This window comes from Lacerta agilis, chromosome 6, assembly GCF_009819535.1.
Source record: "Lacerta agilis isolate rLacAgi1 chromosome 6, rLacAgi1.pri, whole genome shotgun sequence".
NCBI classification, from domain to species: Eukaryota; Metazoa; Chordata; class Lepidosauria; order Squamata; family Lacertidae; genus Lacerta; species Lacerta agilis.
In genome coordinates this window covers 42,707,510-42,730,415 of record NC_046317.1, presented here as the reverse complement: position 1 = coordinate 42,730,415, position 22,906 = coordinate 42,707,510, and the positions used below count along the sequence as shown (strand labels likewise).

General features: G+C 40.3%; 1 protein-coding gene across 1 annotated transcript; it reads right to left on the bottom strand.

The window, feature by feature from the left end:
- Positions 1-1,202: 1,202 nt before the first annotated feature.
- STIL (STIL centriolar assembly protein) lies at positions 1,203-21,790 on the bottom strand. The gene is made up of 17 exons (XM_033152196.1): positions 21,577-21,790; positions 19,175-19,242; positions 17,804-17,908; positions 16,717-16,832; positions 15,703-15,890; positions 15,025-15,272; positions 13,716-13,799; positions 13,465-13,551; positions 12,070-12,217; positions 11,084-11,193; positions 10,859-10,970; positions 8,689-9,759; positions 7,916-8,078; positions 6,043-6,259; positions 5,044-5,236; positions 3,667-3,923; positions 1,203-2,736 (listed from the first exon to the last, which is right to left on the bottom strand). The coding sequence occupies exons 2-17, from the start codon at positions 19,207-19,209 to the stop codon at positions 1,917-1,919; spliced, it is 3,954 nt and encodes a 1,317-aa protein (XP_033008087.1). The 5' UTR covers positions 19,210-19,242; positions 21,577-21,790; the 3' UTR covers positions 1,203-1,916.
- Between the last annotated feature and the right edge of the window lie 1,116 nt (positions 21,791-22,906).

Sequence of the window (22,906 nt, the reverse complement as noted above, 5' to 3'; positions counted from 1 at the left end):
ATTTCTTGGGGCACAGGAAGTATGCAAGAAAAAGGCAATGAGGCATCCAAGAGGGTAGAGGAACAGGCAATCTCAGTGATAGTACAGATGGCAAACAGCAGCAGCCTCAATGGAAAAAGCATCTCTCACATATCCTCAACAACAGACAACTTTCTAATGCATCAATGTTAGTCTCAGCCACAATAGGGCTGGATCTCAGGTGCATAAATGTTGTTGCCAGAGACTTCAAGTCCTTTTCACATCCATGCTCCCCATACCAAATGGGCAACCTCACTTTTTGCACTATGGAACAGAGCTTGGAATTGCAGGGCCAGAGGTAGTAGTGAAAGAAATTAGAAAAAGAGAAGGAAGGTTATTTTTACACACCTTAGATAAGGTATTTCTCCATTGCAGGCTTCCTCAAACTCAGCCCTTCAGATGTTTTTGGCCTACAACTCCCATGATCCCTAGCTAGCAGGACCAGTGGTCAGGGATGATGGGAATTGTAGTCTCAAAACATCTGGAGGGCCGAGTTAAGGAAGCCTGCTCCATTGTCACATAAAATAAATATTTTAAATACGAGGGAATACAGGAAGGAGATGAGAATTAAGTTGCTATAGGAGAAAAATGAATGTGTAAAGTCCATGAAGGAAAGGAACAGTAAAAGACGAAGATGTGGTGGTGGTGGTAAAGCTTATGGAACAGTTTTTGCAGAAAAGGGGAGAAAGTTATACCTCTGCAGCCAATGTCTGTATTTAGCTTGAGGAAAGCTGAAGTATGGAACTCTCTGCTAGAGGGTAATTGCTGTGGCAAAGAATCCAGCAATTTCCAAAGAGGGACTGGATATCAATAGCTGGCAGCTAATTACGCCAAACTCCACCTAAATATTGTGGCTTGTTCTGGCCCTGCATTGCCAATTTGTGCCTAGTGGGCTTCAGTAATTTTCAGCTTTCTCAAGTGGCCCTAGGAGTAGGAAAGTTTGAGAACTCTGTTTTAGGCAATTACCAAGAGTCGTACGTAACTTCTGCTAAGCTACCGGTAATATAATGGATTTCCCCACCACATTCAGCAGTCCCCACTCTGCATATACCAGCAAAAAAAATTAAGAAGTGAGGGACATCACTGTGCATAATAATGGATATCATTCCAAATTTTTTATTAGAAAAAAACAATATAGAACAGGCTAAAGGACCTTAGGCCTTCATGGAAGATAATGAATTAAGACTATTATGGTAACACACACATAAATAAAATAAACCAAATTTAATTTTTAAAAAACCCTGAGTGTAACAAGTCTGCATAGTACAAGAGTCAAGTACATTTTATTTTGACATTCAAAAAATGTTAATGATTTCAAACACAAATAATAGATAAGCAGTTCAGCAATTTATCCAGCATTTGTTCATGTTCATGCTACAAGACAAAAAACAAGGATGACATTGGCTGACCTTGTTTTTGTTTCATGATCATAGTAAACATTATGAAATTTTATTTCAAATTTGTGTAAGAATCGGGGCTGTCTAATGAAGTGCATTACTCCAGTGCTTGAATGCACTCAAAAAAGGTTAATGCTTTAAACCGAGTAACCAAAATAATCTCATCCTAAACCATCTTTCCACTTCATCATTAAGTTGCCAAAGTCCATTTTACAAAATTCATACACGTTTTAAGAAGTATGTCCCATTACATATATATTTGCTGACCTTTAAGAGCATAAAGACACATCAATACACATAAAGGCGCAAATATTTATATTTGAGATGACAAGTCAAGCCATCACACCAGGCACACATCGAACCCTTTCCTCCCATTTAGTTTATTGCCAAAACCACTTGAAAAGAGTTGGCTGCTTCTTGATTACATTGAACTACAGAAAACTGATTTCAACTTGTATTGAAAAGTCCTGCAAGGAGCTAGTTGCCAATAAATCAGACAGGTTAAAATAACTTGGGTAACTGTCTGAGCTTTTGTACATCAAGGAAAGTACCCACTGAATTCATGTTGTCCGCCTGCTTTAAATTATCAACAATAGGAGCTTGATGAGTTTCAGATACAATTTGTTTATCTAGATTCTCTTTGTCAGGATGCTGAGTAAACTCTGCTTTTCCAGGTAGTAGTTTCATTTGGGGGTTCAAGTCTTTAAAAAATGGATGCGAACTCTCATCTGACTGGTGAAGGATTCGAAGTGGAATGACTGCATTTGTAACATTTCTTAATATGGGGCCTTCTGGATTAGATAGATGAGTACTAGATAGTTCAGATTCATGATGTGCTGGATTAACAGAAAGTCTCCCACTTGCTCTTTCATAGGGGTCTTTCTGGCAGCTAAAGCCATCTAAAATAGGGTTTAAATTGAGTTGCAGAACCGGTTTTATGTTCTTTCCTCTACTGTAGTCAGTCTGTTCTTCCTCTTCATCATCACTGCCATCACTGCTTTGCAATAGTCCATACCTTTTCATGTACTTCTTGGTTGCAAACGACATATTGCTTGGGGAAATTAAGCCAAAGCCCACCAAAGTCTTATCAGTATTAGTGTGCAAGAGAGTCTGTACAGATGAAGCCATAGATTTTTTTTGGCTTGAGTGACTCAGAGAAAGCTGTGACAGTTGACTTTCACTTAGGTACTTGAGTGCAATAGCATTTGCTTCCATACTGAGATCTACTCCATTGGGAGTTAAGCCACTCATGCCAACATTAGCAAAAGAGATGTAGTTTAGACCTGGGACTACAGCTTCAGGATTAATACAGGCCAATATACTGGAAGAAAACAAAGAAAAACAAATTATTTTAACTTTATGCAAGTAAGTATACAGGGTGCACTTTATTCTACCTAATTGTAGCCATCAGGTCACAAAATGTCAATGTACTTTTAAAGATAGGCCATCCTACTAGCTAAGGAGCCTACGACAGTATTTAAGGCTTAGGCTGACAAGTCAGTCTTTGGAAGCCTAGTTCTGTCCTACAGATATAGTAGCTGCTAACTATGGCTTACTAACTCAGACAACATTGATAAATGCTTTTTGGGTCCTTTGGAAACCGTCTGCATGCCAATTCAAACTGCTAAGGCTTGTATCCAATGCTAATCCTACACAGAGTAGAAGCATTCAAATTAATGAACCTAAGTTACTCATGTTATTAAGTTACTAACTTTAATGGGTCCACTCTGAGTAGGACTGGGATTGGTGAAGCAGACCCTTCTCACATAGGTCAACTTTGACAGGTGGAAGGGCTTCTCTCTCCTGCTTTAGATTATGCTCTTGCCTAAATGCTGAGTTACATGATACATAAGTGTATCAATGCATATTTTAGGATACAATGCACTTAGAAATGCATATTTAGAAAGAGAAAAACCAAAATTTTCATGCAGATTCAAACGACTTTAGATTATTGTGGAATTGAGCCTGAATAGACCTGTGAACATACACATGTGAAACTAACAAGCACAGAAAGGACACCAACATGAACTGACTAATCTACCCATCCCTACCCACAAAAGTCAGTATTTTTGGCCCTTTGGAGTATGGATATGAGAAGCCCTCCAGATGATGTCGTTTACAACTCCCATCATCTCTGAACACTGACTGTGCTGTTGAAGAATATTCGATTCTCATCCCCGCTTTAGAGGGATGAAGCCATTTATAAGCTTAGTCAGATTTTTTTGTGCTTTATTTAGAGCAATCTTTCTACCTGGCATTCTCTACTTTGTTTGCATTGTTCATCATCTTGTCAGGAGAGTCAAATTTCACTCCAAGGTTCCTCAGTTGTTTCAAGGTTGCATTCAGAACAATATCTTTATCACTTAGGAGTGGATCAGGATTGACTAAGCCTCTTCTTTCTGTCTTGCTCATTTTTGAAGCTGTGGTACATTCACTGCTGGTAATGTCCTTTTGTATTGAGGAACTGTTTTCTTCAGAAGATTCCTTCAAGAAGTGGTTCACTTGACCCTAAGGAAACGTAGGAAGGAAGGTACAGAGAACTGTAGAAAAAGCTAATCAAAGCTATAGCATACTAGCAGTCTCATACTTAGCATGCTTGGGAATAGTTTTGAATGTCAAGGCCATTCAAATATTCACAAAAGATCAAAACTAATTTCATGATGAAACTTCATTTTAGAAACTCAGAGTGACATCTGACTAAGTCTGAGTGACTTAGTCAGATGTCACTCTGAGTATCTAAAATGAAGGCAAAGTACGACTTAGATATCACCCCCCGTCATTGCAATTTTAAATTATTGTTGAGCCACATACTACCGTATTTTTCGCTCCATAGGGTACACCTCGTTTTGAGGAGGAAACAAGAAAAAAATATTTTTCTGGTTTTCCTCCTCTAAAAGCCCTGGTTTTTTGAGGATCAGCTCAAAGTTTTGCAGCTTTTTTGCAAAGGGAAAAGCCCTGTTTTTTTAGGATAAGCTCAAAGTTTTGCAGCTTTTTTGCAAAGGGGGAAAAGCAAAGAGGAAAAGCCCTGTTTTTATGGGGTTCAACTCACATTTCTGCAGCTTCTTAGATTAGACAGATAATCTAATCAGCCAGTCACATGTCGCTGGAGAAACAAACAACCTCCCTGTGCAGCACATTCAAAAATGGAGGCCTGGGCAAGGGGGCGGGCCAAAAGGGAGCCAGGGACTCTTATCTCTCTCCCGATCTCTTGCTGATCAGCTGCTGAGCGGGGTCTATTCAACACCCCTTTTCTCTTTGTAAAAAAACAAGCACGATCTGCTTTTGGCCCCTGGGCAATTTAGCTCCAGGGACCACCATTCGCTCCATAAGATGCACAGATATTTCCCCTTACTTTTTAGGAGGAAAAGGGTGTGTCTTATGGAGTGAAAAATATGGTATTTGAATTCAAAGATGCATGAATTACATCTTGAAAAACTATTCTGGCATGTAAAATATCAGAAATGCCTACTATGGACTGTAAAACGAAACATGAAGGCTCAAGAAACAGCTGGACAACACAAATATGTTTTTACAAAACTGCTTTTTAACAAAATGAAGCCTGGTAGCTTCTCTGCTAATACCACCAAGGAGCATTGGGTTAAGGAATGATACATTGAAGCTAACTTACCAATATATCCTGGTAAAACTTCTGGTCATCTGGTGGGGCATTTGGAAGGTAAGTGATAACATGCTCAATATTTTGTTCATTAACTGCTACCAAATGATTGTCAGCTCTCTCTGATGGGCTGGTCTGCATGCACATGCTAACACTTTCATTCATTGATGAAATTGGGGGAAGTCCTGAGGCATCTGGTCCACTACTAGAAGTAGAGAATAGTGAATTAGTAGAGAAGATTCAAATGAGTTGATTTTGAACAGAAGTGGGAAAGTGGGTCAATACTAGTGTGAAGGCTATAAAATAGGATGGTCACTATCAGCAATGCCATGGCAAAATGCAAAAGCTGTATTACGATGAGTATTCAACCATATTCTACATAGCAAGTTGCAATAACTTCAATAACTGGAGAAAAAAACAGTTGCTGCTTAAGTATACTCTTCTCATTCCCAAACCTCAAGCACTTCTTTGATGGAAGAAGTCTCGACCTAAGCAACCAAGTTAGCAACACCTGTACATTTACTGCACAGTAAAGAAATTATGCAGATTCCCTTAATTAAATAAGAACGCATATTTGCAGATCACAACAAGAATTGCTATTTTAACAGCTAAGGCTAGAAACATGGATAATTAATGCCATGGGGGGGGGGTGAAAATAGCTTTTTGAAACCAACCCAAATTCTTAGAATTAACATTTTAGTTATAAAATGGCTTGTTCTGAGGCTCAGCAGAGAAATACAGATGTACAACAAAACAATCGTGCATGAGAGATCACTGAACTTAAGTGAATAATACAAACCACTTCAGCTCAGGCAAACAAGGCTGCCAACTGTGGCCACCTTTTCCTACAAATATATATTACTGAAGGCAAAGGGAGGGAACTGAGGCAAACCAATGTGGAACTGTATGCCTCCACCAGTGTACTCCTGAAAGATCAGATAGGTTTCACACAACAACATAGTATATGTAGGTTATTAAAGTATGAAGAAATTTCAGAGGTTTTTTTTTTACCGGAGTCCAGAGGGTTGACTAGCTCCTTCTACAAGAGGAATACTATCCACAAAACTAGGTATGTCAACAGCATTTAATGAAGAGGCAATGCTTGCTTGACTCCTGTTCTTCTCAGTGTTCATAGAAATATTAATGTCTTCATTGGATATTTCAACATCATCTTGTTTCACATGCTCATTTTTATTTTCCAAAGTAGCATTCCACATCAAGCTAGCACCTAAAGTAAAACAGGAAGAAAGCTTTGTTTGAATTTAGCTAGGCTGGTGGCACCACTCTCTCTCTCTCTGTATGCATTGTGTATTCTATCCCAGTCCCAGATGTCCATCAACTTTATGCTGACAGTCATTTGGTACAGCTTGTTGCAATTACTAGCAGTTCGTTAATGTGACACTCAATGTTTGAGTAACTGAAAATGACAAATATTAGCAGTCCTCTCATGGGCAGTTTCACAACACAATGAGCTTGTGCATTTCATACAAATTTGGTAATACCAATTTTGGACTCTACCAGCAGCCATCAAAACAAAACTCATTGCTGTCACAACACACAAGTGTGATTTGAGGCTGTGATGATCACATTAGTAACTTCTCTTTAGCAAGACAAGATCCACTGCACTAAAAAACCCCACAATTTTAACATCTGAAGATTGCTTTGAGCAAACCAACTCAATCACATTAATTCTTCCATAAAATTTACAGTCTTTCGATGAATTAATGTTCAGTTCTCAGTCATACTATACTGTATACTATACTGTATTGGAATCTACCTTGATACAACAGTCTGGGTATAGGACCCAAGTTTGTTAGCAGAGTGAATCAAATAGGAAGACAGAACAGCAGACTTTGAACAGCTAAAATGGCGCCCATGTCAGGTATTTTTCCACTGCTGAGTTATACCAGTGTAACAAGAAGCTACAGTTAGAACTGGATATGGAATAACTGATTGGTTCAAAATTGGGAAAGGAGTATGACAAGGCTGTCTCCCTGCTTATTTAAGTTATATGGAGAATTCATCATGCAAAAGGCTGGACTGGATTAATCCCAAACCGGAATTAAGATTGCCAGAAGAAATATCAACAACCTCAGATATGCTTGATGGCAGAAAGTGAGGAGGAATGAAAGAATCTTTTAATGAGGGTGAAAGAGGAGCACGCAAAATATGGTCTGAAGCTCAACATCAAAAAAACTAAGATCATGGCCACTGGTCCCATCACCTCCTGGCAAATAGAAGGGGAAGAAATGGAGGCAGTGAGAGATTTTACTTTCTTGGGTTCCATGATCACTGCAGATGGTGTCAGCAGTCACGAAATTTAAAGACGCCTGCTTCTTGGGAGAAAAGCAATGACAAACCTAGACAGCATTTTAAAAAACAGAGACACCACCATGCTGACAAAGGTCCGTATAGTTAAAGCTATGGTATTCCCAGTAGTGATGTATGGAAGTGAGAGCTGGACCATAAAGAAGGCTGATCGCGGAAGAATTGATGATTTTGAATTATGGTGCTGGAGGAGACACTTGAGAGTCCCATGGACTGCAAGAAGATCAAACCTATCCATTCTGAAGGAAATCAGCCCTGAGTGCTCACTGGAAGGACAGATCCTGAAGCTGAGGCTCCAATACTTTGGCCACGAGAAGACTCCCTGGGAAAGACCCTGATGTTGGGAAAGATTGAGGGCGCAGGGAGAAGGGGATGACAGAGGACGAGATGGTTGGACAGTGTTCTTGAAGCTACCAACATGAGTCTGACCAAACTGCGGAAGGCAGTGGAAGACAGGAGTGCCTGGCATGCTCTGGTCCATGGGGTCACAAAGAGTCGGACACGACTAAACAACTGAACAACAACAACTTCAATATGGTGTACAATAAACCAATACCTGTGCTCACTGCAATGCTGACACTTTTCTTCATGTGTAACCCTGTGGATGATTGGGTTTCCATGGCAACAAATTCTAGTTGCTTTTCAGACTGTATGCTACCGTTTGCTATAGTTTTGGTTGAACAGGGCTGAAGAGTTTGTGCTTCTAAAAGCCGCTGAATCTGTAACCATGTAAGATCAGTGTTAATTATACTGCCAAGATAATAAAAGTGGGAGAAGTAATTAGCAAATATCACTGTCATATCAATTTGTCTCTTATGAATACAGCACTATTCTTTCTTTAAGATGATTAAAGGCAGCATCTTTTAAATCCCCTTTAAATAAAAATGTAACACTGGTTACTGTAGAACGGAGAAAAGCACATAACTATTGCTATTAAAACAGCTGAGTTTCATTAATTAAAACCTAGTTGGTTTCTATTCTGAACTGATCTTAATTCCAAACAACTTAATGGCTCACTAAATTGACTAGTAAACCTGCCAGCTTAATTCTGAAAGCATAGCTAACATACTATGTGAAATAGTTTAAAAACATACTATTAACCCACTACGTATTTCTACTAGGCTCTGAAGAGGCCACTTATTAACAGACAAGTACACAAGACCAAAGTTGTAATCTGATAATATCATAAGTACCATGAGTGTAAAGACCATGTTCCTGTGATGAACCTAGTAATACAATAGTAATAATTTATTTTTATGGTCAAAGACCAGTTCAGAAATGAACCTAGTAAATTCTAAGCATGTAGACAATAGATTTAACCAAACAAACCTGAGCTTGTAGCAGTTTGATCTGCTTATCTTGTTCAGCAAGAATTTTGTAAACATCTGAAGATAAGTTCATTATTCCATTATTGGGTCCCAATTTTGATGCAGGAGTGTGCACACAAGCTGGATAAACTGCATGTGATTGTGCACTGCCAGGGTCTGAAGGGGAAGAAATCTTTACTGTAGCTGACATGTCATCATTATGGGGGCAACACTTCCCCACTATTCCATGATGGCCAAGGTTCGTAGGGCTACTTGTGGTACATACTGGGTTGCAGCAAGGATCTATATATTCTATATTTTGATGAAACATTAATTGTGTACTCTCCTGGGAATCACTTGACTGGATTTCAGGCGTGTGACTGGAACCCACTGTAGACATCCCTTGCCAAACATTTGTTGGACTGTATTGCATATGGTCACGTAACTGGCAGCTGCAGACGCAGTGAGGACAGCAAGGTGAGCTCTGAGATGGTATCTGAAGTTCCATGGGTCTCCTCATGTGTGGAGATGACAAAGCACAGCTGTGCCAGGAAGGCTGGGAAGCTAAATGAGATTGTTTAGAGTTAGATGCTGAGGGTCCATTAAAAGGAAGATCTCCTTTGCTTTGTGTAGGCTCATTATTTGCCAAGTGTTGTTCTGGTGTTCCGAGCTGATGGGAAGATGTGTTGGGAGAGAACCCACTACAAGGAGTTGAAGGAGAAGAAGAGGAAGAAGACCCAGAGCTCTTTCTCACTTGAGATCCAGCTACACCACAGTTGGACTGCTGTTGTAGTGGAGGTTTCTTTCCATTGGAAGGTTTTAAAACTGGAATTCTCTGCTTTATCTGGCTTGGTAACTGCCTTGGAGAAGGCTCTCTGGCACAGAAACCCAAGCTTTGTTTCCCAGAATCACAGCTCTGAAGTTGGTGGGGTGGATGCCCTATGGGACATGCCATCTTAGCGGGTTGATGTCCCAATGAGGGTTGGGGTTTTTTATCCATCACCATGACATGTTTGGACGTTGACACAGATTCTGTGGAGATGCCATCAAACACAATGGACAGTTCAGGAACCGAAGGCTGGATCTCAGTCATCTGGAAACAAGGACAATATAAACTTAAAACACATGTTGATCTATGCATTTCTTATGTTACCAATTTAATTGGAATGTTCCTCCCCGACCTGAGAAACTGTTGTAGCAGCTTCCACTACACTACGGAGAAAGAGAAGGCAGACATCACTATATAAGTCATACCCCATTGTAAAGGAAACCTACTTCTACCAGGAGACCTTTAATAAGATATTATCCCAAGTCCTGCCAAAATAGGACTCCTTGTGCCATGTTAATGGAACCTCAAATATTAATACAGTGGTACCCCGCTAGACAAATGCCTCGCTAGACGAAAAACTCGCTAGACGAAAGGCATTCGCTAGCGGAAGGCTGTCTCGCAAGACGAATTTTTCAATGGGCTTGCCTCGCAAGACGAAAAAATTTCCGATTTTTTTTTTCTTTTTTTCGTCAAACCGCTATTCTCTCGTTGGTGCTTCGCAAGACGAAAAATTCGCTATACGACAGCACTCGCAGAACGAATTATTTTCGTCTAGCGAGGCACCACTGTACTATACATGCACTGTAGGCAGATGCACAGGTGCAAGTGTTTCAAATGGAAAGAAAAAGCTATTGCAGAAAAATACTGTTTCTACTTTGTCAAAGTGCATAGAAGTCTCTCTATAAAAACACTACTTGCACAGTTATTGTCTACATCAAGAGACAGTCATTGTTTCCATCTTTAGCTTAGGAAGCAGAAAAACTGAAGGCAATCAACATTCATTTGCATTCTTAAGAAGACTATCTGTACAGCTCAACCATTATTTCTTCTCCCTCCTTTAATGTGCTTTTAGAGGACCTCCCTAGTAAATTAAGTCAAACAATGGGGCTATGGGTCAGCTGATTTATTTGTTCTACATGCTTCCCATAGTAGAATAAAGGTTTCTTTATAACGTTAATCTGAAACATGTATTTGCAGCAATAAAGGGTTAATAGCACCACAGCACAACCTGGTGGTAAGAGCATGGAATACAACTAACCCCACAGCACTGATGCAGAAGCTAAGTGCTTAAGAATTACTACCAGCTACCCAAAGGTACTGATATTTTCTCTAAAAACTTGAAGATACTAAATCTTGGAGATACCTGCTGACTCACTGGGTGAGGACGGGGAAATGGTCTTGGGGATGCATCCTCTTCCACACCAGAATCATGATCACTAACAGAAAGTTTACTAGCTGAGGAACCTTGAGATGGGCTAAAAATAAAAAATCAAGTTTTGAGTTTTGTATTACATAGAAAATGTTTTGACTGCATAATAGAAAACAAAAATGTCTGATTAAATGCATAAGTATTTGAAAAAGGTCTCACCTGCTAAAGGAAACATTCTTTGAAATTTTACTGAAGAACTCCACTTCTGCGTTTTTATTTTCTGAACTTAGTTCAAATTGAATAGGGTATTTATCTGATGGCTCCACGTTCTGAAATGAAGTAGATGTAGTCAGTAAGCTCCATTTAACAATTACCACACAACTTATCCCAACCAAAGTCATGTAAAAACTCCAAAAACATATCCTAGTGGTGGTGCTATCTTCATACGTCCTGTGAGTTTTTGTATTCAGGGGACCCTGGACTGGAGTAAAGATTAATGTTAAACAGGCAGGCACTTGGTAGAGGTTAAGAGCTAGAGCAGTGGTTGCCAATTGGTGGTCTGCAGACACCTGTGGCATATACCCATCAACTATCCGGGACATCCCATTTGGGGACTGTGTTCTTGGATGGGTCATGCGACTCACATGCCAGCACAGCCCAGAACATGCATGTTTGGTCTTCTGGGACATGTTGGTGCTGGGACATGTTGCTACCAGAGATAGCAACATTTTCAAAAGTAGGGGGTCCATGCCTTGGCTTTTGAAAAACAGGGGGTACACAGCTGATTGAGAACCATTGAGCTAGAGGATCATTGGATACAGCAAATCCTCAGCTATAGCACCAAATCTAGTGTACACAAGTATTTTGGCACACAGAGAAATGAGCAATACTTCCCAAAGGGAATCTGCCTGCTAGAACAGGCTTACCACATTCACAGTCCTGAACAAAAAGCATGGGCAGAGATACTGGAATACTTATTTGCTTCCTAGTACTATGAGGCTGTTCTCACTATAAACTCCTGATTGTTGCTTTAAAGCCATGCCAGTACCTGGCCTACACCTGACATCACATATGACTTCAGGGATGAGGAATGGTTAGTTAGGAATGGCTTGCTGGGCCAACTTTGCCTCTGCGATAAACAACCGTTGACAAGCACCCCCTTGTAGCTGCACAGCCAACTTAAGTAGGGAAATCAAGCAACTTACTTTAAAGCAACGTAATGTTTCTTTGCTTGTAAGTAGCTGGAAACCTAGTTTAGTATGTCTACCACAAGGAAGGCATTCATAGAACTCTGGATCTTTATGCGTCAGAGAAAAAAGAATTACAAGGAAACTTCCTGATTCTGAAAGTACCCTGAATAAAATAAAATAAAATACACTCATTAAACAGAAACAATAAATGAAAAATCATTTCGCAATGTGATGTACTGAATTCAAATGAAATAAATAATTTTAAATAATTAATTCAAAAAGCTTAATATAACAAATGCCATCAGATCATCTACAAGAACAGGAAACAAAAGTGTAGTTCATATTTCAAATATAATTCAGCAATTGTGCTTTATTGCTAAACTAAGTCCAGTTCATATATCTTCAGCAAGTTGCCCAGCTCACTACCTGATAACCATATTGCTCACTTAGTTCTGGGGAGCATGAAATTACCGGTATGTTATAGAAGCTACAAGGGCTAGCAGGTACAACAGTTTCCAATTCACAGCCCAGGCTCAATTGATAGGCACCACAGTTCAAGAAGGATACTGACAAGCTGGAACGTGTCCAGAGGAGGGCAACCAAAATGGTCAAAGGCCTGGAAACGATGCCTTATGAGGAACGGCTTAGGGAGCTGGGTATGTTTAGCCTGGAGAAGAGAAGGTTAAGGGGTGATATGATAGCCATGTTCAAATATATCAAAGGATGTCATATAGAGGAGGGTGAAAGGTTGTTTTCTGCTGCTCCAGAGAAGCGGACACGGGGCAATGGATTCAAACTACAAGAAAGAAGATTCCACCTAAACATTAGGCAGAACTTCCTGACAGTAAGAGCTGTTCGACAGTGGAATTTGCTGCCAAGGAGTGTGGTGGAGTCTCCTTCTTTGGAGGTGTATAAGCGGAGGCTTGACAGCCATCTGTCAGGAATGCTTTGATGGTGTTTCCTGCTTGGCAGGGGGTTGGACTGGATGGCCCTTGTGGTCTCTTCCAACTCTATGATTCTATGATAGTGCTGCTGATCATCTCTGAATGGTTTGAGTCAGGTTATGTTAAATATTATCTCTTCCTACATTAACCTACTTAGATCTGACTGGGACAATCAAGCAATCTCCTGCTCCCTGATTTGTCCTGCTCTGATTTGTTTAATCTCTCTCTCTCTCTCTCTCATGCACCCATTCTCTGTGGTTTCTGCCCCAAAATAGCTGCCACTAACCAGCAAAGAACAAAACAAACAAACCAAGGATGTAAGGAAGTAAGTTGTTTGGATAAGTGAATCTGTGGGGCATATAGTGAGGTTTGGTCATAATTCTAAGTGTGGATAAATGAATTTTTGATAGTGAGCTTGCACGTGGCGGTACCTTTATTGAGAAAAATTCATTTTAATTATTATCACCTTTCTTGAATTGAAGAGTTGAATAAATAGCGCAGGCTGCAAGTCCAGACCTGTGGACTGTTGATGTGAGAGATTCCACTCAGCCAGCTAAAAGGAAGAAAAAAATAGGTTTGATGCTATAAGCCAGTGGATTCTTATGTAGCATATATATTTTACTCAAACTGAGTTATCCAGTTTAAGATTAATATTTCTGCAGCCAAGCTCAAAGAAAGAAAAATAGAGGTAAAGTTAATATTTATCTAAATACTTACATGCCAATCAGTGGCAAAGTATAAGCTTTGGGATCAGATTCAAGAACTAGCAGTAGTTTTCTGGTCTGGTCCATTGTGAGATAGCTGTAAATAAGGGGGGGAAAATCCGAACTGTTTGAAAACCTGTCTCAGTCACTTAAGTCAACAAAAAGCTAGCCTTAAAAAACCCCCATAAAATCCTTCTGAGGACTACATTTTTCATTGGTCACAATCAGGCATGTTACTGGTGCAGGGAACTTGTGAAATGCTTTTAAAATATTGGTTGTATCCAATGGTGCCCTTATGCTAGCAGAAGTGCTTCTGCAAACGAGGGCACCTAATTTTCACTGACCCATCCTACACAATAAAGTCCCCTGTGCCTCCTCCCACCAATCTCCTCTGGGTTTAGAAGACCCTCAGTATAGAGCTGCAATTGATAGAAAGGGGATTGGTGAAAATAGGGTGTGTTGTGGAAGCGCTTCCACTAGCTTAAAACCATTTCATATCCACAGTGTATACTAGAACTTAACACACAGGTCATCTCTTATAATGATACACAAAACTATAGGTGGTATGTTCTCACATGTGTGTCGAGGAAAAACTGATTTCTAATACCAGAGAGGGCACACAAATTCAATCTTCGGCTCATATATCAATTGAAAGAAATGACTGAACTTGCTTGCATACAACCAGCTTTAATTTCAAAAGCCAATAGAAACTAAGAGTCCACGGTGTAGGCCAATTATTGCACTAGAGCTGTTGAGAAGTCTTCTGTGTGGTGGAGACACAATGTGTAAAAGCTGCATTTCATGTGTCTTATTAAGTGCATTTCCCCCATTGTGTGCAGTTTCAGTACCAGTCAATATACTATACTGACCAGCAAACTGTCACAGGATTAACAGGCAATTTACACAGTAGACAATATTATTGTGTTACAGACACTGTCTTAAGCTGCATTTTCAGCAGCTTCCACATGACAATAAATAAATCCATTCATGCTAGGCCAGTAAATTAAAGTGAGATGTAAAAGGTTGCATCAGTTAATAATACAAAAGAGAGACAGTGTAATACAGCACAATTTAGTTGTGTGGGCTGATGAAAATGGTCTTTAAATAGTGCCAGATCATTATATTCAAAACAAAGAAATTCCCCTAGCCCTAGTCAATTATATAGAAAACCTAGAAATCATACTGGATGATTTAAAGAGACTGGAAGCTACTTTCCAAGTCTCCTTAGAAATTATGCATTGATGTATTTTACTCTTAGACCAAATGAAACAATATAGACAATTGAAATTTGCCAAAGTGAATAGCAATGAACCTTAACATACCCACATTTGCAGGTACCCTGAACTTGTGTAATGCTCATGTGACTGCTCAGATTTCTAGCAAGAGCTGTAGGAATTATTGGAACAGAATTCACAGGAGTGTATTTTAAGGCATTGGCAAATGTAACAGCTGCCCAGTGAAAGTCAAAGTTTAGGTTGTCCATATCTTCTGTTGAATAAATGTGAACTCTTAAAGTCAGCAATTTGGAAGGTTCCAAAGAATCTTGACTGTTCAAATTCTGTTGCAGTATCTATAAGGGAAAATTATGTCCCGATTAGTCTCAGACACAAGCATGTTAGCAGGGTTTGTTCAAAGTTTAAGAACTGTAATGGCATTCTTTTTAGGCTAGGCGTCTAAACTTCTGAAAAGAAACTTAGCTGGTCAGAGCTAAGTTATATGAAGATTATTTTATTTCCCCTCTCCTATAAGAGTGTTCCAGAGAAAAAGATGGGAGAGAGTGAAAACAGAAATAAACAGAAGGGAATGTTAAAGAACAACACTCGCCCTTTCCAAACTTATACTGAATAAAAAAGCTACACCCAGATACACCTTTTCATGTCTAAGCATATACCACTGTCCGGGACAAACTGAGAATAGCCAATGGATATTAACATAGAAAGATGTTAGCAGATATTCAATACACAACCTTTGTGTTAAAATAATGGTCCTAGGCTTCTTACCTTAAAAGCCAAGCTGAAATCTTCAGAATTGTGCACTATGACATCACCTGATGAAAATCCCCAAGCACTAACAGTACATGGAATAAAAAAATCTCCAGGAAGAGATGCTGTTGGTATTTTCCCCAAGCCACCAGTTACTTCACGACCCGGATCAAAACGATCTATTGTTAGTGATACACCTTCACCATCTGTGCCAGAGAAGTTAGGCAAGTTAGAATACATTCTATGAAGACAGCTAGCTCACTTATCCCAAATTTCACCAAGGCTTAAAACAAGACCGTTTGTTAGACTTATCCAGCACTATGATGCTCACTCACATTTCAAGGTTCACACAAACCCTGCCCAAAGAAATTAGATAGCTGTAATTTTGATGAAGTCATATTTAAGTGATAGTCATCTATGCATACAGCAGGTTGCTGGTTCAACATTTCCAGTTAAAAGGATATAAGGTAGTAGAACAGAACTAAGATATTTTCCTCAGATTACAAAGTCACTGCTAGTTACAACAGACTAGTAGACCATTGAGCTAACACTGTAAACAGGTTTGCGTGTACTTAAAATAACACAAAACATTGAAATGCACAGTTCAGTGAAATAGTCATCAACATGCCATCCACTGTACAGTGGAACCTCAGTTGTCGAACGTAATCTCTAATTGAAAGGATCTCAATCAGCAGGATTGGGAAAGTCACCTCAGACCTTGAAGAGCCCATTAGGGAGAAAATATTGAGATAGAACAGGTGTAAACAAGAGGGTCCCCCCCCCAATATTGTTGGATTACCAACACTGTCAATGGCAAGGGACATTGGAAGTTGTAGTCCAGCAACATCTGGAGAAAGCAATGCTGATTCCACTGGCCTGGAAGGATCAATAGCCCAACAATGTAAAGCAGGCTCATGTTTACACCCCTTGGTATCATTACAAAATAATCATGTTATAAAGACACACTGCTGTGAGGCTTATTTGTTCGAGTCAAATAGAATGGTTGGCAATGGCCTCTAACAAGATACCTACCTTCATCTACTGCAATATTTCCAACCAGAAAACATGTGAAGGGTTTTCTTCTACTCTGCCTAGCATGACGATGGGTCAGTCGCAGTGTTTTCTCATGCATTATCAGTTTAGGATTTCTGAAGAAACACAAAGTTTCAGTACTTGAGTTTACTATTTCTAAGTATACAAAGACTGATAGCTATCTCAAAGAATAACTCACTACTGCCACAAAATACAAATGATACATGTTACAAAAAAAGGAAAGCAAGAATCAATGTGGGGGAAATTGGAGAAGCACCTTGAAAAAAATATTTTTAGTAATTTTCCCAAGCTCAAATTTTGGATTTACTTTACTACATAGAGAATAGTTGAGTCAATCAGTTCCGAGTTGTTTATTGATTAAAAAAAAAACCGTTACACTTCAATGAAATTATCTTGCTCCATGTATGGCAGAAAAATCAACTACAGTGGTGCCCCGCTAGACGAAAATAATTCGTTCTGCGAATCTTTTCGTCTAGCGGTTTTTTTGTCTAGCGAAGCGGCAATGCAAATTTCGTCTTGCAAGGCAGCCCCATAGACAATTTCGTCTTGCAGGGCAGCCTTCCGCTAGACGAATGCCTTCGTCTAGCGAGTTTTTCGTCTAGCGGGGCACCACTGTATGTCACTCTTGTGCCACATTACAGAAAGCACGAACTACAATCTTAGCTGTGGCTTCTTAGGGACACTTTTCTCCACCCTAAATACAATTTGTACTCGTCCAATGTCTTTTCTTGGGGTGATGTATGATTTGTTATTTCAATGGGTAAAACTGAAGGAATGCAGTTACTGGCAAAACTTTAGTAAAAGCTTCCTTACAGTACAAAATTGTCCAAACATGGAAGAGACTGCATAGGGAGGTACTGGGCTTCCCTTTACTGGAAGTATATAAGCAGCAGGTAGTCAGCCATCTGTCAATAATACTACTGTTGCATCCTGCATTAAACAGGACTTTGACTAGATGACCTCCATGGTATTATAAAATTGGATTCAGAGTTGGAGGAAGAGTTATTGGTAGATGAGTAAACAGTTCAGAGCAAGAAAAACTTTTAATCTATATGAGATGCCATACCTGTAACATAGGTGAGAGACAATGCTTTCTCCAACAGGAGCTGGATTCCAAAGTGCACATTTTGATGCAGGAAAGTTGAAAGGCACCATTTTCCCCAAAACACCTCTGAAAAGATATACAAATTTACTACTTTTTATTTGGGTAGTTGGAGATCAGCAGAAGACAAGTTTACCAAATTCTCTCAAAATGGTAGGAGTGTGCCATTTATTTTTCTCATTTCACCAGAAATGAGTAGGTTTTTCCATATTCTCTTTAAATATATGTATTTCTTTTACTCAGAGTAGACCTCCTGAAATGGCTCTAAATTAGTTATGCACTGCGCATTAATTTCAATTGGCTTACTCTGACTTAAACTTAGTTGAATGCCACCCATTAACTACTTTTATGGTATTTTGCAAAAGAAGCCATTTCAAACAGAACACTTTCAGCTTAATTCAACCCAGTTGTAAGCAGTGCTGAATGTTTCATACACAAACTCAACTTAAAACTCCAGGGCACACTAGGAATGGGCTGAATAGACTTTTTAAAGAATCATTCAAGGGCTGAGGGAATCAAACATGTCCTCAAAAACAGTGCAATGGGGAAAAGCTTTGAACAATTCTGCTTTTTTGTGGGGTGGAGGGTTGTGCTTGCCTTATTTTACTTTACAAGTTAACTATGGGGAGCTTTATTTTTCTTTAAACACTACAGGTATGTTAGTGCAGTGCTTCTCATGCTGGCCTCCACACCAGCAACAATTCCTGAGTTGCCCTCATGGTCATGTCAGGAAATGCTACCAGGCTGGAAGCTAGCTTGCCGAGAGCTCTGGACTGCTACGAGTTCATGCAAGGCTTTAAACACATGTGGCGCAGTCCATAAATATCAATATGATCATCTCAAGGAAAACAGCCCACACCTCTAATTTTCCCAAGCAAGTGGCAAACTGGGGTAGTAGAGGGAAAGGGAGGAGGTAATATCAGCAAGTAATATCAACTATCAGGAATAAACACACACCAGATACATATTACGGTACTGTTACACACATAAACAAAGCCAAGCTACTGGAACATATCATGCTGTCCTGGGTTCCTTAGATGGTAAGGCAGAACCTAACTTTAACAAATAAAAATAAAATAAATATCAGTGCACATTTAGGACTGAACTATTATAATTAACAAGCAGTACGACAATTTCTAGCTATCCATACTTTTCAAGGTCTTCAGGGTACTCTGTTCTATTTGCCTTTATAGTGACTGAGTCAGAATCAGGGCCTCAGCAAATAAACATAAAAACACCTGAACAAAAAGGAAAAGCTGTTGATGTGTGACTTACATCCCTCATGGCTGTAAATCATATTCATATTGAAACAGAACAAAATTTCTACAATAATACCTCTGGTTTTGAGACACAGGTGAAATTAGTTCCATGAGGCTTTAAGTATCCGATTTGACCACTTCACTCTGTGAGAAAATGCAGGAACAGGAATAAGATCAAAGATACAGTTAAGTACCCCAAAGTAATGATGTCTGATACCAGTATTTTAGCATACTCCATTTCTGATATATCAAAGGAAGTTATTTACTGTCTAACTTGTAACACCTAATCTGCAGCCTACCAGCAACATTTCCCCCCTAGTCAAATAGTTGTATCTTAGCTCTCAAGCTTTACTTTTACATTATACCAGTGCTACGTCTGGTATACCCATGTACATAACACCCACGTACATAAAAACATAACAGCCTGCTGAATCAGGCCAATGGGCCATCTAGTTCAACATCTTGTTCTCACAGTGGATGAACAGTACACCTCTATCATGGCTATCACAATTTTGTAGAAGGTCTTTTATTGGCCATGAAAGTTTTAAAGGACAAGTAGTTCTTGAATTACCGGTACAAGTCCCATCATTCCTGATGACTAGTACTAGTCATTCTGGTTGGAGCTGATGGAAGTTGTAGTCCAACAGCACCCTGAGGGCACATTGGATAATACCATTTTAAAGGCACAAATTCAACAACTGTCTCATTCCCCAGCATAAGTTATTGCTACAGTTATGTTTACAGCATAAGGCGACTAAAAGTCATAATTTAAAATTTGCAAAACAAAAACTTTCGTTTAAAGCAAACAAGTTTGCTTTCAGAATAGAACAATACCAGTGGTACCTCAGGTTGCGGACACGATCCGTTCTGGGTGCCATTTGCACCCCAAAAAGTCCACAACCAAAGCGGCGATATTGCGCTTCTGTGCATGTGCAGACTGTGCAGAGCGCTTCTGCGCGTGCAGCAAAACCTGGAAGTAAATACTTCCGGGTCTGCCACGTTAGTAATGCGAAAAAACGCAACCCGCAGCTATCGTAACCCGAGGTATGACTATCTGTATTTGAAAATCAGCGGTCAATAATTCTACACACCCCAAGAGTTGGTAGTCAAAACTCCATCCATCTGACCTGCCATTTCTGCCTGCCCAAGATTTCTACTTTTTAAGATCACCTGCACTTTTTATTGTGCTTCAGTGGTCTTTGGGGCCTTTGTCCATTTTGCCCAGTGAAAGAAGCACTGCAGTCAAGAAAGCAAACAGCAATGCTAGCTCAAACCACTGCTCTCAGACTTCCCTCCCACCAGGTCACCAGAACCATCCCCCACAGGTCAAATACTAGTTGGCAATCATCAGCTTAATGTGGTGAATTATTGAAATCCTATTAAATTCATAGGTAGCCAGCAACCAAAAGATGGGCTAGAGTGGTATTTTTTTAGTCAATTCATAATCAAAAGTGATCAGTATTAGAGGAATATTAATTTATGAGCATTTTATATAACTGGGTGGGCAACATCACCCTAATTTCAAATATCAACTGCCTCAATTTTTATTACTGCCCCCTCCCAAACTAATTTAATTCAAGGTTTCCAATTCATTTTCCACTGCACTTGACTTCTATAAAGCTTCTATAAACCCACCCATATACTTTTTTATTTAAAAAATGTTTATTTAATGAAATTGTTCATTGGAAATGGAACCATCTGAACTGAAAAACAACGGTGCTTATTCAACTTACATGCCCCCAATACTAACAATTCATTCACACTAAAACACACAAAACACTTTAGTTGACAAATTCCAGCTGGTTGGGGAACTTCCCAATTTCCCAAACAGTTCTTTGAGTTCTCACCTGGAATTAGGGCAACACCCCCTAGCCAGGAAGCCTGGATATTGATCTGCTAGTCCTTCTGGTGTTGTGTACTGCTACAACAGCCAGTATTCTTGGCATATGCTTTTATTCTTATTTTTGTATACTATTGTGCTATTTCATAACGGTGAACCGTTTATGCCTAATAATTAATAAATAACAACAACAAAACAACAACAACAACAAGGAAAATAAAATAGCTGCGGCTCTGGATTTCCCCCAATGCGATACACTGAAAAACACGGATGGGAGCCATGTTTCCCTAACTCAACCTCCGCGTCCCAGCCCCTACTGCACCTCACGGCCAAGCACAGGGCAGGTGGGGAGACGAGGGGACTTCACCTATTGAACGTCCACGGGGCCCACAAGCTGTGGCAGAAAAAGACAGAAACGCTGATTTGTGCGTGGACACAGCTCTGCGTTTTTAAAGAAGAGGGGGGGATCTTATTTGAAAAAGGAAACACCTGGTCTAATAGACAGGAGCGGGTGCGGGAGCTAGTTATGAGGGAAGCGTACAGGGAACCGAAGGGGTGGAAAGGAAACGGCGGGCGACGCGGGCAGAGAGCCCTATGAGAAAAGCCACCCAGCTCAGGCGCAGCGGCTCCCCACCTACCTCACGACTCCTCGCCAGAGTCCCTTTTCCACGCGCCGCCAACGCACTCTCGGCGCTCGAGAGCCTGGCGCGGCGGCCAAGATTTAACCGAATTCCTACCTCCACCCTGTTGTGGCGGCTCCAATGGCGGCACGGGCGACCAATCAGCGATCCCTCTCCCGCGAGGTCCACCCAGCCAATCGCGGCTCGCGACCCCCTCTATTAATCGCTGACATCGCGTCAATCAAAACCGTCGCACCCGCCCAGCAGGTCTCCGTAACCAATCAAAATGCTCCAAGTGAGACTAAGGCCCGTTGCGCGCGCGCGGACCTCTTGTGGGAGGGATATTTAAAAAAACATGGCTTTGTTTTAAACGGTCGCAGCAAGGGAGCCATTGCGCAAGCGCAGAGTCTGAAAGTGGAAAGAGGAACGGGCCTGATTCCCTTTTGTTACCTTAGTGATAACAGATTGATACCTAGGCTTCGAGCGATGCTTCAGAAAGTGCTTGGGTAAACATGGCTGGGAGACGGTCTATTAAAGTCAAGTTTACATATATATTTTTTTGGAAGTAAATGCCGCTATATTTCAGGGCATACGCCTCACTAAGTACCTCCGAGGGTCGTTGGTAGAACTGCTCGGCATGTCTTATTCAGAACGAAGTCCTGTTTTCAGTGGGTAAGGATAAGGGATGGAAGCCTAAATAGATCGCAGCAAAAACGTTATTTTGGCGCCTTAAAGATGAACAGGTTTAGCGGCATCATCTGCAGACTGCTCTGCTTTCAAGTATCTTTAGAAGTGTGCATGCACACGAAAGCGCATACCAAGAACAAACTTAGTTGGTCTCTAAGGTGCTACTGGAAGGATTTTTATTTTATTTTTTATTTTGTTTCTACTTTCAGCTGATATATGTCATCCCCGGTTGCAAGATGCTTGCTCTACTACACTCTCACCTGCCAACTAGAATGCATCTGAGGAAGTGGGCTCTTGCCCACAAAAGCGGGAGGGGGCCACAATGTTTCAGCTTTGTGATGCTTTGTCTTGCCCTCTTCTTCCCAAATAATGCCAGCATAGTAGTATTTCTGCTGCCAAAAGTTTGCAAGCAATCGCAGAAAGGACAAAGACCTACAAGAAGCTCCTTTCGGGCGCGCATGCATGCATAAATCCATATATCTCTGTACATCCAAACGAGAATAGGTATTTATATATGTCTATCTCTCTCTGTGTATGTGTATATGTATATATGTGTGTGTGTACACACATACACGTTTCTTTTCTAGTTGTTCCTGAAAGTGTCCCTTCTTCATCCACGTAGGATCCCTCCTAGACAAGGCGACCCGACCCCCGTCTAAAA

Bases quoted from the DNA above. Each gene is read 5' to 3' on its own strand.
- STIL (XM_033152196.1), bottom strand. From the start codon at position 19,209: ATGGAACTAATTTCACCTGTGTCTCAAAACCAGAG. The intron at 16,833-17,803 runs GTATGGCATCTC...GTGTTTCTTCAG, and splicing joins GTCTCTCACCTATGTTACAG to AAATCCTAAACTGATAATGC. The intron at 6,260-7,915 runs GTATTGGTTTAT...GTTTTACTTTAG, and splicing joins CAGCATTGCAGTGAGCACAG to GTGCTAGCTTGATGTGGAAT.